Here is a 15,054-nt window from a genome sequence, read left to right on the forward strand (position 1 = left end):
GGGGTGGGTGGGAGAGCATCCTCGAGAGCCTCAGCTCAGCTGTGGGGTGGGGGCAGCACCTCGATGGGTGGGAGGGGTGTGGGGCCTTGGTGACTGCCTGAGTCCCCTGGCCCCCACACCTCGAGGCTCTCCCACTGTGGTTTCCAAGGTCCCCACCATCCTGTAAGCTACGGCACCGGGGTGGAAAGATGCCCCATGCCCAGCTCCTATGGCCACCCCTCCCCACACTGAGGCAGGCCTGATTCTCTGAAGGCCTCAGCCCTGGACCATGGGAGGACAGCCCGGAAATGAACCTGGAGACCTGGAGGCTGAGCCCGGCTGCTCCTGGGTGGACAGCCTGACCCATAGATCCCTTGGCCTGGGTCCCGGCACCCAGCCTAGCTGCACACACCTGAACTGCAGAGCCCTACCCCCACCCCACCCATCACTGTGCAGGAGCGAGGCCTGCACCTGCCCCTCGTGAATGGCACAGGCTAGATGGCCAGTTGGCCTAGTTTGCTGTGCACAGGCCCTTCCCTGCGGCCCAGGGAGGGCACCCTGCTCCGTGGTGACACTCAGGCAGCCTGGCCGCTTCAGGGTGGGAATGGGAGCCCCCTCCAGCTGGGGTCCAGCAATGCAGGGCTCCAGCCAGCCCTGCCATCTCCATGCCTCGCTGTCCCTGCCAGGAGGAGGCCACTGCCCAGCTGCCTGCCCTGACCTGCAGCTCCCAGGAGGGGGCCCAGCCCCAGGGAAGGGAAGCGGCTATTTATAAACCACTAGTGAGGGAAACAAGCAGCGAAAGTAGAAATGGTACTTTCAGGCTCAGTTTCAGTTGTGGTTGAAACAAGGAACTGAGATTCAGAAACCCAGACACCCAGCAGGAGGGAGACCCAGAGAGGGGAAAGCTCAGAAAGCCGGCTAGCAGGCACAGGCTCGACGCGCACAGACGCTAGCGAGCGCGAACGGGGAGGGGACCACATGGAGGCCACCACCCGCAGGCCAGGGAGGGACAGCAGGGTGGAGCTCAGGAACTGGCCCCACACACAGGGCGTGACCTCGGGCAGCAGTGGGAGGCTTTGGGGGGTTTGAGTGGTGTCTATAGGGACCCATGAGGGGGAGTCCCCAGTACCCAGGCACTGGGGGGTCAGTTCCCAGCGGGGTTAGGGGAGCTGCCAGTGATGCCAGGCTGCTCTGTGCAGACGCTGAAACCTCTTCAGAGAGCAGCAGAGGCCCCCGAGTGGGCCTATTCCACACCACCCCGCAGCCCACGGGACAAAGAGGCTGGCACGGTAGGACTGGGGGCCCGAGGGCGGGGGTGGTCAGGGACCCAACAGCCTCGCAGGGCCCCTGCGCCAGAGTGGAGAGGGCAAAACCAGCCATGGGGGAGCCTCAGAGAACAGGGGATACCCCGAATAGTGGGCGAGGGAAGTCCCCTGGTGCTTTAGACATGGCCCACGTCCCTCTGCCAGGGCAGAGTTGGGTGGGCTGGGGACAGCCAGCTACTGTGCAGCCACAGCATCATAGAGTGGGCTGCAAGCCGCCCATCCCCCCAACATGGTGGGCCCTTCTCTCACCATCTTCCCCCTCCTGTGCCCACCTCCAGCCCCACCCCAGCTGCAGCCCGGGTCCTCCCCGGAGTCTGGACAGCCTCTGTCTCAGTACCAGATAGTGGGACCCAATAACCAGAAGCGGGGCCCACAGCTGTGCAGGAACCCCACGGGTGACGCCCCTCTCTGACTGCAGGTGCTGGCAGCACTGGCCATGCTGGGGCTGGGCTTCGTGGCTCTCACCTACCGCCTATTGCAAGTGCCCCCTCCTCCCACCTGGGGCCAGGCACACCCCAAGGAAGTGAGCGGCTCCATCCTGGCCTGGAAGCCTCTGGGAGGGGAGGCCAGGCAGCAGAGGGACTCCTGCCGGTGAGTGAGCCACGGGGCCCACAGGGGGTGGGTGGTCTCTGCTTCAGGCACTGCCTGCATCCGGCCATTGGATCTCCCCTGGGATAAGCACTGCCCCTCACCAGCTCCCGGGGGAAGACGCAGGTCACTGGGGAGGGTCTGGACTGTGTGGTCTGGAGTGGGGACCTGGACAGGGCGATGTGGGTGCTCTTTGCAGCAAACAGAGTCTGCCACCCGGGGCTCAGATGAGGCTGGGGGCCCTGTCCACTGCCAGGCAGGGGCCCAGCACCTTCGCAGTCCTTCCATCCCGGGGGTAGTTTCCCTGCCCCGCCTGCACCGCAGTCCCCCCTCTGCCCCTCCTGCCTTGCTGTTGGGGTCCTGGAGTCCCAGAACCTCCCCTGGCGGGAACCTATTGGTCCATCCTGCACACGTGCCCCCAAGACCAGTGCTCTCCAGCTCCTGGCCCAGCCCCTCCTTCTGGGTCATCTCTGGTGTTCACCAAGGGCTTCCACGCCAGAGGCCACCCAGACTCAACAGCTCCCTCAAGGCAGCACCTTGGGGTTGGAGCGGAGCCTGGGTCCCCCAGTCTGCCCTGCTCTGGAGTGGCCAGCCCCTGTCCGCTCAGGCTCCTCCCTGGACATGCCTCTGGGCTTGAGGCCAGTGCGGACACAGTGGGTAGTGTGAGGCCTGCTGGTGGCTCCTGCCCTCACTCAGACCTCTGCCTGACCCTCTCCGCAGGCTCGTCCTCGTGGAAAGCATCCCCCAGGACCTGCCATCTGCAGTCAGAAACCCAGACACCCAGCAGGAGGGAGACCCAGAGAGGGGAAAGCTCAGAAAGCCGGCTAGCAGGCACAGGCTCGACGCGCACAGACGCTAGCGAGCGCGAATTGAGGCCAGTGCGGACACAGTGGGTAGTGTGAGGCCTGCTGGTGGCTCCTGCCCTCACTCAGACCTCTGCCTGACCCTCTCCGCAGGCTCGTCCTCGTGGAAAGCATCCCCCAGGACCTGCCATCTGCAGCCGGCACTCCAGCTGCCCAGCCCCTGGCCCAGGCCTGGCTGCAGCTGCTGGACACTGCCCAGGAGAGTGTCCATGTGGCCTCATACTACTGGTCCCTCACGGGGCCTGACATCGGGGTCAACGACTCGTCTTCCCAGCAGGTGTGCCCCGGCCCTGCCCTGGTGCTAGGCACACAGCAAGTCGGGCCACCCCTCTGTGCGGAGCTCTGGCACTCCAGGCCCAGGGCTCAGCTCCCTGGGGACTGGGCTAGGACAGAGCACGGGCCAGGCTCTTACTTGGGGGCTGTCAGGGCCGAGGTGTTGGGGGGTGGGCCCCTGGAGGACCGAGCACTCAGACTGTGCCTGAGTGAAGTTTGGCTCCCAGTAAAGGTTCATCCAGATGCTTGACCCGACTCTGATCTGTGGGCAGACAGGGGTGGCCTCCTGCGGGGAGGCCTGGGTCCTGGGGAAAGGGGAACACAGGGTCATCTCTCATGGCCGGCCTGGCCTTGCAGGGAGAGGCCCTTCTGCAGAAGCTGCAGCAGCTGCTGGACAGGAATGTTTCCCTGGCTGTGGCCACCAGCAACCCAACACTGGCCAGGAAGTCCACCGACCTGCAGGTCCTGGCTGCCCGAGGTGGGTGCCTGCACTGTCCTGGGCCCTGCAGCCCTGGTACTGAGCGCGAGCTGTCTTGCTGGCATTATGGAACTGGGACAATGACAAAGAAAGGTGGAGATGCCCAAGGTGTGAGGGGTGGGAAAGTGCTTCCCCAGGACACCCAGGAGGGCAGGGGCCCAGGGTCTGAGCTCCCTCAAGTCGGCGCCACCTGCAGACGGGGATGTTCCAAGGACCCAGAGTGTCATTTCCACAGGGCAGAGCACAAGGTGGCTTCAGGGTCCCGCTGAGCCTAGCTGCTCTGACCTGGGGGGTGGAGGCTCTGGCTGGGGAGCAAGACACCACGGACACTGTCAGTACAAACATGGAGGATCCTGGGTTGGTCTGTGCCTCAGTTTCCTTGTCTGTAAAATGGGGACGATAATAGCATCAACTTAGCAGGGATGTTATGAAGATAAATGCGTCAACTCCACCGTACAGAGCTCAGACCCAGGCTCACAGGAAGTTGGCACTAACAAGAGATGGTTCATCCTTTCGTCCTGAACCCTCGACCAGGTGCCCAGGTGCGACAGGTGCCCATGCAGCGGCTCACCGGGGGCGTTTTGCACTCTAAGTTCTGGGTCGTGGATGGGCGACACATCTACGTGGGCAGCGCCAACATGGACTGGCGGTCCTTGACACAGGTGAGTCCAGGCCCCGAGGTGGGAGGCCCGCCTGGAGCTCTTCCCTCCTGCACCCCAGAGGGCTTTGCCTGAAGTCCAGCAAGTCTGGAGAAAGTCGGTGTCCCAAGAAGTGAGCAAACGGAACCCAGGGTCACGTAGCCACGTCTGCAGTGTCACCATAGCCTAATCAGTTGCAGACTGGCCCCACACGTTACGGAATTCAGCGTGGCCACCAAAATGTGGGATAACATTTTTTTTTTCCCTTTTTGTCTTTTTTCGTGACCGGTAACGGGATCGCAACCCTCGGTGTCGCGCCCACACCGCGCTCAACCAGTGAGCGGACCGGTCTCTATATGGGATCTGAACCCTCGGCGGGAGCGCCGCCACGCTCCCAAGCGCCGCACTCTACCGAGTGCGCCACCGGGCCGGCCCCTAGGATAACATTTAACAACGTGGAAAAATGTTTAAGTCGCATCGCCCAGGGAAACATGCAGATTGCAAAGCACAAGCTTTTTTAGGAAAAGTGATGCTTTAAAAATGAGGAGAGAATGATCGTGGACACGGTCACATGGCCGTCGCCTGACCGCGGGATTAACAATGATTGTTTTCTGCGTGCTCTTATGCATTTCCTATTGATTTCAGTAATAACGTGTATCGCTTTTATCGCTGGAATACAACGTTAAAAAAAAACCAGGGGCCGCTGGTCACCCCTCCAAGTACACCATCTACCGGACTCCTGTGGGTGGCGCTGGCGAGGAGAGGCTGCAGCTGGCTGGGGCTGCGCCCTGCACCCCCACAGCTGCCACCCTGGTCTCTGCAGGTGAAGGAGCTTGGCGCCATCGTCTACAACTGCAGCCACCTGGCTGACGACCTGGAGAAGACCTTCCAGACCTACTGGGTGCTGGGGGCGCCCCAGGCCGTCCTCCCTGAAACCTGGCCTCAGAACTTCTCGTCCCACATCAACCGCTTTCAGCCCCTCCGGGGCCGCTTTGACGGGGTGCCCACCACTGCCTACCTCTCGGTAAGGCGGGTCAAGGAGGGGCCCGCAAGACCACAAGGGAGCCCCAGCCTGGCCCTGCAGACCCCGTCAGCACCTGCAAGGTCCTCAGGAGCCGGCGTGTGATGGGGCCACGGTGCCAGGGCAAGGGGCAGGCTGGACTCCAGGAGAGGACGCTGGTCAGCGCCATCCACGGGAGACAGGCGCCTGGGAGGTGGTGGGGAGTCCTGTGGCCCTCGGAATCTCCAAAGAGACTGTCAGGAGGGGACGGGGCTCCAGTCCAGCTGTCCCCTTACTCTGCGGGGAACGAAGGGAAGATGGAAGGCAGGCCGGCTGCACCTGGGCAGACCCCTCGGTGGAGCACAGGGTGGGGGTGGACAGTGGCAGGTTTACAGAGGAAACCCCCCTATATGTGAGGGCCCACCCTGAAGCGAGTGGAGACGCTTCCTTCCCCAGGGCAGGAAACTGTTTCTGGGAAGTCAGTCCAGCCAGGGCCCGGGGAAGGCTGGCTGCTTCTGGCTGTCCCCGCCGGGACTCCAGGACAGCCCCAAGGACCCTGTGTAGACCCGTCCACTTCCCCCAGCCTTCCAGGGAGCACCTCTCTGCCTCCTCCCTCCACCACCACATGGGACCTCTTGGGTGGTACACGGTGGACTCGTGAGTCCAGAAAACCAGGGGCCTGCAGGGACGCCTCTCCCCGCACAGGCATCGCCACCCGCGCTCTGCCCCCAAGGCCGCACCCGGGACCTGGACGCACTGCTGGCGGTGATGCGGGCAGCCCAGGAGTTCATCTATGCCTCGGTGATGGAGTATTGCCCCACCACGCGCTTCAGCCACCCCGCCAGGTGGGACTGGGTGGGAGCTGGGGGGCCATGGAGGGTGGAGACCGGCTCTGCTGATGGGCAGCTCCTGGGCATGTGCCCTCCTGCCAGGACCCCTACTCATCCCAAGGCTTGTGGGCAGGACCCTGACCCTCCCCTTCCCCAGGTACTGGCCGGTGCTGGACAATGCGCTGTGGGCGGCCGCCTTCAGCAGGGGCGTGCGCGTGCGCCTGCTGGCCAGCTGTTGGCTCAACACAGACCCCACCATGTTCCCTTACCTGAGGTCCCTGCAGGCCCTCAGCAACCCCTCGGCCAACATCTCTATAGACGTGGTGAGGACCCGCCTCAGGGCCGGGCTGTGGGGAAGGTGGCCCTTGTCCCTTCCCCACCTGACTCGTTCCCTTTCTGTTCCCCCAGAAAGTCTTCATTGTCCCAGTGGGCAATCATTCCCACATCCCATTCAGCAGGGTAAACCACAGCAAGTTCATGGTCACCGAGAAGGCAGCCTACATAGGTGAGTGGCTGGGAGGAGGTCTGTGGGTGGTGGGCTCTGGGCCCTTGAGTCTATAGAGGGGCATCAGGTGCCACGGAGGCCACACAAACCCACAGAAGGGTCGTGTGCCCTGGGCGGTGGCCAGGCCAGGGTGCTGAGGCAGGCACTGCTGTGCAGCATGAGCCCCTCAGGACAGAGGGGCTACTGGGGGGGCCAGGGTCTCAAGTGGAGTTCTAGGGACCAAGCGACCAGCCCAGCTGTCAGCTGGCCCTCAGGGGCAGGTGGGGAAATCCTGAGCAGCGGCCCCCAGAACGGTGAGTCGGGATGCCTGTCCCAGGGTGACACAGGTGGTGTTGCACTCTGAAGAGCTAGCTGGCCCTCCACACCCAGGTGAGGGCTGGAGTCCACACCTAAGCGAGGGGCTGTCCGGCTGGAGCTTGGTGACAGTAGAGCGGCCAGTGTGCCCACTCTCCGCAGCCCTGCGGCTGGGGCATGGTCCTGGGCCGGGCTGCAGAGGGGACTGTGTGAGCGCAGTGGCTTTCACGCCCACCTCCCCGCAGGCACCTCCAACTGGTCGGAAGACTACTTCAGCAGCACCTCAGGCGTGGGCCTGGTGGTCAGCCAGAGGGCCGCACGCACCCAGCCAGGGGCGGCCACGGTGCAGGAGCAGCTGCAGCAGCTCTTTGAGCGGGACTGGAGTTCCCGCTACGCCGTGGGCCTGGACGGGCAAGCCCTGGGCCAGGACTGTGTCTGGCAGGGGTGAGGCCTGGTCCTTCTTGGCTCCTGGGCCCCACAGCCCTTGGTGGACACTGCTCCCCCTGGACCTCCCCATCTGTCCCTCAGCCTGGGCTTTCAGCAGTTCCTTCCACCCAAGCCCCAGTCAGGGTCAGGACTGCTCAGCACTGCCACCCTCTGGGCAGCAGCAAACTGCCCCCTGCTCTCCAAATCCAGCTCTTCCTGAACCCACCTCCTGAAGAGTACTGACATGCTTCCCTGTCCTTCTGTGTGAGTCCCACACAGGGCTCCGCCCCTCCTCCTCCTCGGCCCTAGGCTGGAGTTTGGCCTGTGGGACCCTGCGAAGGGCCAGTCTTTAAGCAGCCACCCTGGCAAAGCCAGGCCGCATCCCCGTCATGGGAAGTCCTTCCCCAGTCCAGGGGACAGAGTAGGGGTGGCCGTGCTCCGGAAGCTAAATTCCGGCTTCTCAGCTGCAGGCTGGGTCAGGGTGCAGAGGGTCAACATTAATGGGGGGAGGGGAGCACGAGCCCACTGACAGGCCTCATGAACACAGGGCGTCCCGGGCACGTGCAGGGGCGGAGAGGGCAGGCCCAGAGCATGGGGTTGGGCCCAGGACCCGGATGCAGCCCCAGGACCTATGAGTGGGGTCGAGAGGACGTGGATTTGAGCTGGTGTGGAGGAAGGTGATACCCAGCTGGGATGGAGACTTCGGTGCAGCCCCATGGTTCTGAACAACGCCTAAGGCCCATAGGCCCTGGTGAGGCCCACTGAGCTCAGGGATGGTTCAGTGGTGCGAAGTGGCGCTGGATTCTGCGTGGGCACCAAGGTCCTGCACTTGGGGTGCAGTGCTGGGGGCAGCTCTTCCCTGCCCTCCCCCTGTCCTCTCTGCTCTGGAAGAGCTGGCAGAGTCATGTCAGGCATGGCACAAGTTCTTTGTTTGATCGGGGTCCTCGCACTTCCCCTTCTGAAGGACACCTTAGACCTCAGCATCCTCTTCAGTGCAGAAGGCCCCCTAAACCCATCCTGCCTCCCTGCCCAGATTCACGAGTAGCTGGAGAGTGTGTCATGGATGTGGGAGGCCCAGGGACCCATGCAGCCCTGCAAGGCTTCTAGAGCCTCTGGGAGCTGGTCTGTATGTGAGCTGCCCTTGACCAAGCAAAGCCCCAGCAGCTGCCCTGTCCTCTCCCTGTGGCTTTCCTTACCTGCCCATGCTCCAGATCTCCTCTGCAACCCATTTGCCAAAAAGCTGCACGGCAACACCTCTGCAGCCCAGACCCAGCTCTTCCCGCAGCGTTGCACATGCAAGTCTGCTCTCTGATTCTTGGGCCTACAGCAGATTGTGTCCTGGGGCACTCAGCCAGCCATGTTCCAGGAGGGCTCTGTGCTCCAGCCATGACTGGGACACCTGCATGGTGGCCCTCAGCCAGTGAAAGGCCTGTTTCCACACAGTCTGGGGATGGAAGCTACACCTCAGTGGCAGCCTCAAAGGCCTGCTCCAAAGCAGACCCCGCTCCAAAGGAGACCCAGCTTGACAAGGCTTGGGAGAGCCCAGGAGGGCACCAAGATGTGGCTTCTTCTGGGATGTGGTGGACAGACCTATGATCCCTACTTCCTGGTACTCATGTCCATGTGTAATCTCACCTTGAGTGTGGTCAGGATCTGTGCCTTGCTTGTAACCAGAATACACAACATTAATGGGATGTCACTTCTGTGATTACATGACATAAGGCTGTCTCTTACTCGCTTTGATGTAGTGAGCTGTAAGGCTGGGAGCTGTCCTATGGAGAGGCCCATGTGGCAGCGCACTGGGGGTGGCCTCCAGCCAGGAAGAAACCAAGGCCCTCTGTCACCCGGGCCACAAGGAATTGAACTCTGCCAGCAACCATGTGAGCTTCAGAAGTCACTCTCTTCCCAGTCGAGTCTGGAGATTAGACTGCAGCTCCAGCTGACACTTTGATTGATGCCTTGTGGGACCCTGAGCAGAGAACCCAGTGGAGCCATGCTTGGACTCCTGACCTCAGAAACTGGGAGATCATAAATATGTGTGGTTTTGAGCTGCTGATTTATGGTGATATTCTTACACAGCATAGACAACTCACACACAGGGGAACCAAGGCCATGTGGGAATGTTGTGGCAGCCTCTGCTGCTCAACTGCTTCCCAGTTGGTGTGGTGGCTGCCTGTCTGGCCTCCAGTACCAAGGTCCCACTATCCCAGGCCTTGACTGCAGGTTCAGAGCAGGACAAGAGCCCCCTGGAGCCAGGCAGACTCCCACTGCTGTGCTCCCTGGATTGCACTCACCAAGCTTGTCTAGCACACACGAGTTGGAGCAGAGAGAGGGAGGGAGCCCTGGGCTGGGAGAGCACCCCTGCCCGGCTCCACTGCACACAAAGGCCCACCGACTCCCTCACCCCACCCCAATCGTGAGCCACCCTGGGGCCCTGTGTCAGCTCACTTTCCAGAGGCTTCCATTTTTCCTAACTTAGGTGACTCTCCCAGCCAGCCACAAGGGAAGACATGATGTGTCCATTGTGGCACAGGGAGAGGCATAGTCTCTCCTGTCCCCCTGCCCTGTGTTCCTACACCCCACAGCCTCCACCCTTCTGGGGCCTCTCAGGGCAGCACAGGGAGTGGCAGGCCACCCCCTGGGCCCACAGTGCTCCAGAGCAGCTCACAGCACAGCCGTGGGAGCAGCTTTCCTCCCCAAGGGACAAGAAGTGCTTGTCGCCAGAAGCCCTGCTGGGCCAGGAGGAAGCTGGGCCCAGGTTCCAACCACCCCTCAGAACACTGCAGACCCATAAGCCCAGGAGGGGTGTCTGAGGGCAGCTGAGCAGAGATTTGACCACTCAGAGGGTATAGGAAAGCCCTGGAACCTCAGCCCGCTACCCCACAAGTGGACTTGCTTCCTGTGGCTGCCTGCAAGGGCACAGATGGTGAAGCAAGCGTCTGAGGACGGGCCCCGAAACATGACCAAGGACCCAGCTAGCCCTCCAGGACAGGGACTTCTGTCTGCGTGGTATCTGCTCTGTGCATCATCCTCTGTCCTGAAGCCTCCTTCCAGCCAGTGGGAGGGAGTGTGCCTGTGTCCCCTGCCACATGTGAACTCAGGGTCCCTATCTTGTCTGCCTCATAGCCTCTGGCTTAGACAAGGATCTGGACAAACAAATGGCAAGTCAGCAGCACTCTTGGATCCATCCTTGGCTCTGTTTTTTAGAGCAAATCGGTAGAGACAAGGACTGGGGGTGCGCAGGAGGAAAGCGTGGGCTCTGGTGAATTTTGACCAAGAAAAAAAGACCTCAGCAGCCACTACTGTGGGGCACATCCCTTCCTTTATTTCCCACCCAGGGAGCAGCCAAACCAGTCCCATGTGCAGTCTGGCTGCAGTGTGTACATAAGGGGCCCAGGGGTGACAGCGTGGCATGATGTGCACACAGGAGAGGCACTGACAGATGCCGGCAGGCAAGTGGACACGCATTGACGTCTCGTGATAACTCGTGGGTGTCTTAACAACCTCTGCTGGCTCATCTCACCCAGTGCACTGGGCACAGTCGCCGCTCAGCCACTGACCATCAAGCTTCCGCCCAGCATGTACGCATCGTCACACAAAGCATCCCGAAGCGTGCCACTAGCAAGACATTTGACAAAGGAGTAAGCTCGAAAGTGAGCAGGAAACGGTTTCCTGGAATACACTGTACTCTGCCTGAAGTAAGAAAGCCACGTTCATCAGGAAGCAGCAGCAGCAGGACAGCAGCTACACTGAAAACCGCACCCACAGCCATTGGAACTTCCCCCAGAGAAGCAGCGTGTTCTGCTGGGCCTCACGGGCAGGTCTCTTGAGACTTACACGGTGCAGACCAGCCATCTTCTGCCAGAGCACCAGTATGCCACGTGAATCCAGCGTCCTGTGTGAAGTCAGGTGCCTTTGGTGCTTCTAGAGCTCCGAGAGAGCTGGGCACATTTTTGGTTCCATTTCTGGGGGGCCATGTGACAGTGACACAGAGTTCTCACTTCTGTACACCAAGGGGACGTGCAGGGTTGCTGGCCTCTGTGCTCTACCTGAGCTGCCCAACTCTCCCCCACTGATGAGCCACTGTCCAGCCTTCATTCGGTCATGGGCCTGGACACAGGGTCATCACCAGCTTCTTTGTCCTGCTCCAGCAACATTAACTCTGTTCTCGCCGTGGATGCCACCATCGCTTTGGAGCCTGGCCTGGCGCCCACGGCGTCCCCCGGCTCACCTTCCTCCTCCTCTTCAGGGGAGAAGCTTTCCCGGGCGTCAAAAAAGGTGACTGTTTCTTCTTGAAGTTTTTGCTCTGCCAGGTCTCCCTCATCTTCGGTGCTTTTGCTTTTCTTGGTAGGAGAAGAGGAGAACCCTAATTTGGGAAATCGGAACCAGCCCGCCTTCTCCTGCTTCTTAGGCAGCTCTGCCTCCGGCCGGGCCTCGGGCTGCATTTGAACGGGAGCAGATCTTGGGACATCAGCTTTGGAATCAGCACTTGCCTCACCCGCAGAAGAAGAAAACCCAATGTTTGGAAGCCAAGACCAGAACAGGCCAGAAGACTTTTTACTTTCTGGCTTCTCTTTTGGAGCCTTGTCTCTATCTGCCTGGGGGGGGGTGGGCTCTTGGCTGTCTTCAGCAGAAAACTCGAGAATTTCTGCTGGTTCCTCATCGGAGCAGCTGCCTGCAAGCTGGCGGCCGGGACGCACTTCAAACGTGAATGCCTGTGGTTCTGGTGCGCTGACGCTGGAAGAGATGATCTCAAACGGTTCTCCGCTGTCAGGCTGCAGATCTGCAGACATCGAGTCCATTCCTGGAGCAGCTGCAGCGGGAGCCTCTTCCAAGCCCTCCCGCATCAGAGAGTCTTGAGTCACCATGCACACTCTAGCCTGCCTGGGGGGCTCTGGGATTTTCACCTTCAGCAAGGAAAATCCATAAGAAGGCATTTGAATCTCGGATGCAGGGATCTCTGATTCCCTTATGATCTCAGTGGAAAATGCCTCAGGTGCCGAGAGATCTGCAAATTCTGGTGTCAACCTGCTGTGTATGGTAACCTCCTGACTCTCCACATGAGCACCCTGAATGTGCACTCTGACCTTGGAAACTGCGGAAGTTTCCGGGGAGCCAGCAAGCCCCACTGGCTGCTCCCTGGGGATCCCAGTGCCTGCCTTCAGGATGCTGGCCCCCCAGAGCTCGGGGCTCTCCTTCCGAAGGGCGATGTCAATACTGGTCTCTGGACACCGCACTTCCCTCACAGTGGGGACGAATACATCGGCCTCCAAGCTGGCAGCAGGGAAGGAGAACCTTGGTGTTCTCAGTCTGGGGAATTTGACAGTTAGAACGGAGTCTTCCCAGAGTCGATCCACGTTCACCACGGAAATCTGGGAGGGCACTTCAGTACTGGAAGCCTTCAGTGTCAGGGGACCTTCCGGCCGGGAGGACCGTTTCTCTGTTCTCTCCTCCACCTGGGCGGGTTCGTGTCCTCCTGGCCTAGCAGGAGGCATCTTGGCCATCTCTCCTGCAGGAGCCTGTGTTTCTGAAAGTCTCGTGCCAGACACCTGAACGGGGAGGGAGCTTTCGGCTGGACGGATGCTGCCCTCGGAAGGGGAAAGATCAGCCTCGGACATCGCAGCAGCGGGGAGGGACAGCTTCAAGCCTGTGCCCTCCATATTATGCCTAAGGATGTCTGCGTGCAACTGGCCCTCGGAAGCTGTCACATCTGCTTCTGCTTCTGGGGGCCACAGAGACGTACCTGCCTCCACCTTGGGCCCAGAGACATGGACCCCTTTGACTCCAGCTGCCTCTTCCTCTGTGGCGGCGCTGGCAGGGGGTGGGAGCTCCAGCACTTCCCGCCCCCTGGCCCCACCGCTCTCCTTGGAAGAGGAGCGTCGGAAGCTGGGCATGCGGAACTTGGGCATCTTAAACCAGCTCTCGTGTGAGTCCCCTGTCATTGCTCCCACGGGGGCTTCCTCCTCTGGGCTATCCATTGTGGGCACTTCAGCATCTATTTGACAGGATGTCTGAGGGGGGTCTTCTGTGGCTAGGGCTGTCCCCTCCCCACGGGGCTGGCTGGCTGGGACATCCCTGAGCCCCATGCCTTGGCTTCCACCTCCAACAGATGGGTCATGTTTGGGAAGAGGCAGGTCAGCTTTAGACTGGCTCACTTCCACCTTGGCCTTGGAGGATCTGAGATCAGGTTTGGCAAAGCCCAAACTGGGAATGCAGACTTGGGATGGATGGACGTCAAAGCCCTCTCCTGGGGAGTCCACGGTTGCAACAGTGTCCCCCTGACCCCCACCACTGCTGGGCTGCTCTGTGGCTTGGACATCCCCTCCTGCCGTGGCACTGGAAAGTGAAGGATGCACGTCTGCCTGTTGCAGGCCCACCCCGCCTTTAGAAGCCTTCATTTTGGGAAGAGCAAGTTTTGGCATGGCAAAGCCAGACTTCCTGAGCCTTCCCTTCACCCCGTCCTTCTCAGGAGGCATGTCCGGGGGCACCTCCATGTCAGACACACCAACCCCAGGCTGGGTGTCCGCCTGACCCACGTCTAAAACCACGCTGAGTTTGGAGTCCTCCAGGCTGCATTCAGGGTCCCATCTTGGCTCCACCTCCTTCTTTGGAGACCAGTTAAAAGATGGAAGCTTGAACCTGGGCATCTTGAAGGGACTCCCTTTCCCTTCACGGTCAGCATTGTCAGCTGGAGCTTCTCCTGGAGCTGTTGCCAACATCCCCAAGGGGCCCGACTGATCCTTTCTACCCTGGGACACAGGGGTACCTGTGGGGAGCAGCTCAGTGCTTGGCAGTGGGGACACCTGGCCGTCCTCTCCTGAAGAGTCTCCCCGCCACCCCAAGATTGGGGAGGACAGAGCTGCAGCATCCCCTGCGGCACGCAAGTCTCCCTCAGGAACTGCCGCCTTCACAACTGGAAATGCAAACTTTGATTGATAAAACTTAGGAAAAGTCACCTCATGGTAAGATGCAGGAATTAGGGCATCCACTTTGCCAGGGTGGCTGTCGGTCTGTGACAAGGGAATGTCCTCAAGGGCATTCAGGTCTATAAAGCTTTCTGGGCTGGGAAGGGGAACATCGGTCTGTGACCCAGAAGAAGATTCCTGAGAAAACTCAGGGCCCAGGGGAGCTCGGGAGACAGTCACCTGGTATTTCGTAAGCGTGACACCCCCACCGGGAGTGTGGATGGAGGATGCCACATGGGGGCCAGTGAGATCAAGGCTGGCTGAAGCAAAACCCGAGAGTCCCACCTGGGGCACGAGAACAGCCGGCCCACGGTCCCCCCCACACTGCCCCTGTGCCTCAGTGGGCTGCAAGTCCACAGACACGGCCTCTTGACTCTGGGGAACAGGTGCCCCCAAACCACCTTCCAGGTCTGTCCCACCTGGGGCACGAGAACAGCCGGCCCACGGTCCCCCCCACACTGCCCCTGTGCCTCAGCGGGCTGCAAGTCCACAGACACGGCCTCTTGACTCTGGGGAACAGGTGCCCCCAAACCACCTTCCAGGTCTGTAATGTCTTTACGAGACTTCCCTGAGGAAAAAAAGCCTTTGCGGATGTTACTATGAGGCTTCTCAGGTCTGGTTTTCTCTTCATCTTTCCCAAATGAATGCCCGAAATCACTTCCAATATTATAATGAAAAGGACAACCTCCAGGAACGGTGACAGCAGAATCCACCTCCCCTAAACTCAAAGCCTCTTCATTGAATGTAATCCTCCCCTCCACCTCTCGAATGCTCATGGAAGCCTTACCAGGGGACCAAGAAAAAGAAGGAATACTGAACTTGGGGATCATGAACTTGCTGTCTTTGGCGGCCACGTCCTTGTCTCCCAGGGAGAGGTCCCCCTCCAGCTT

General features: G+C 60.6%; 2 protein-coding genes across 2 annotated transcripts in view; one reads left to right on the forward strand and one right to left on the reverse strand.

The window, feature by feature from the left end:
- Positions 1-1,157: 1,157 nt before the first annotated feature.
- Positions 1,158-7,221, forward strand: PLD4 (phospholipase D family, member 4). Its single transcript, XM_008574268.1, has 10 exons — positions 1,158-1,267; positions 1,716-1,895; positions 2,849-3,032; positions 3,386-3,506; positions 4,041-4,168; positions 4,968-5,168; positions 5,850-5,989; positions 6,132-6,297; positions 6,383-6,479; positions 7,019-7,221. The coding sequence occupies exons 1-10, from the start codon at positions 1,158-1,160 to the stop codon at positions 7,219-7,221; spliced, it is 1,530 nt and encodes a 509-aa protein (XP_008572490.1).
- A 3,281-nt stretch (positions 7,222-10,502) lies between these two features.
- The window catches only part of AHNAK2 (AHNAK nucleoprotein 2), a 5,499-nt gene continuing 947 nt past the window's right edge, over positions 10,503-15,054 (reverse strand). Inside the window, exons 2-3 of the mRNA XM_008574274.1 lie at positions 14,584-15,051; positions 10,503-14,449 (exon numbers count right to left, since the gene is read on the reverse strand). Of these exons, the coding sequence (XP_008572496.1) occupies positions 11,294-14,449; positions 14,584-15,051 (3,624 nt within the window). The 3' untranslated portion in view covers positions 10,503-11,293. The remainder of the gene's footprint in view (positions 14,450-14,583; positions 15,052-15,054) is intronic.

The sequence above is a fragment of the Galeopterus variegatus genome, unplaced genomic scaffold (assembly GCF_000696425.1).
Source record: "Galeopterus variegatus unplaced genomic scaffold, G_variegatus-3.0.2 Scaffold1026, whole genome shotgun sequence".
Lineage (NCBI taxonomy): Eukaryota > Metazoa > Chordata > Mammalia > Dermoptera > Cynocephalidae > Galeopterus > Galeopterus variegatus.

Coding starts and splice junctions, on each gene's coding strand:
- PLD4 (XM_008574268.1), top strand. CDS start 1,158: ATGCCAGGCTGCTCTGTGCAGACGCTGAAACCTCTTCAGAGAGCAGCA. Junction 3,033..3,385: donor ACGACTCGTCTTCCCAGCAG/GTGTGCCCCGGC, acceptor CTGGCCTTGCAG/GGAGAGGCCCTTCTGCAGAA. Junction 3,507..4,040: donor GCAGGTCCTGGCTGCCCGAG/GTGGGTGCCTGC, acceptor ACCCTCGACCAG/GTGCCCAGGTGCGACAGGTG.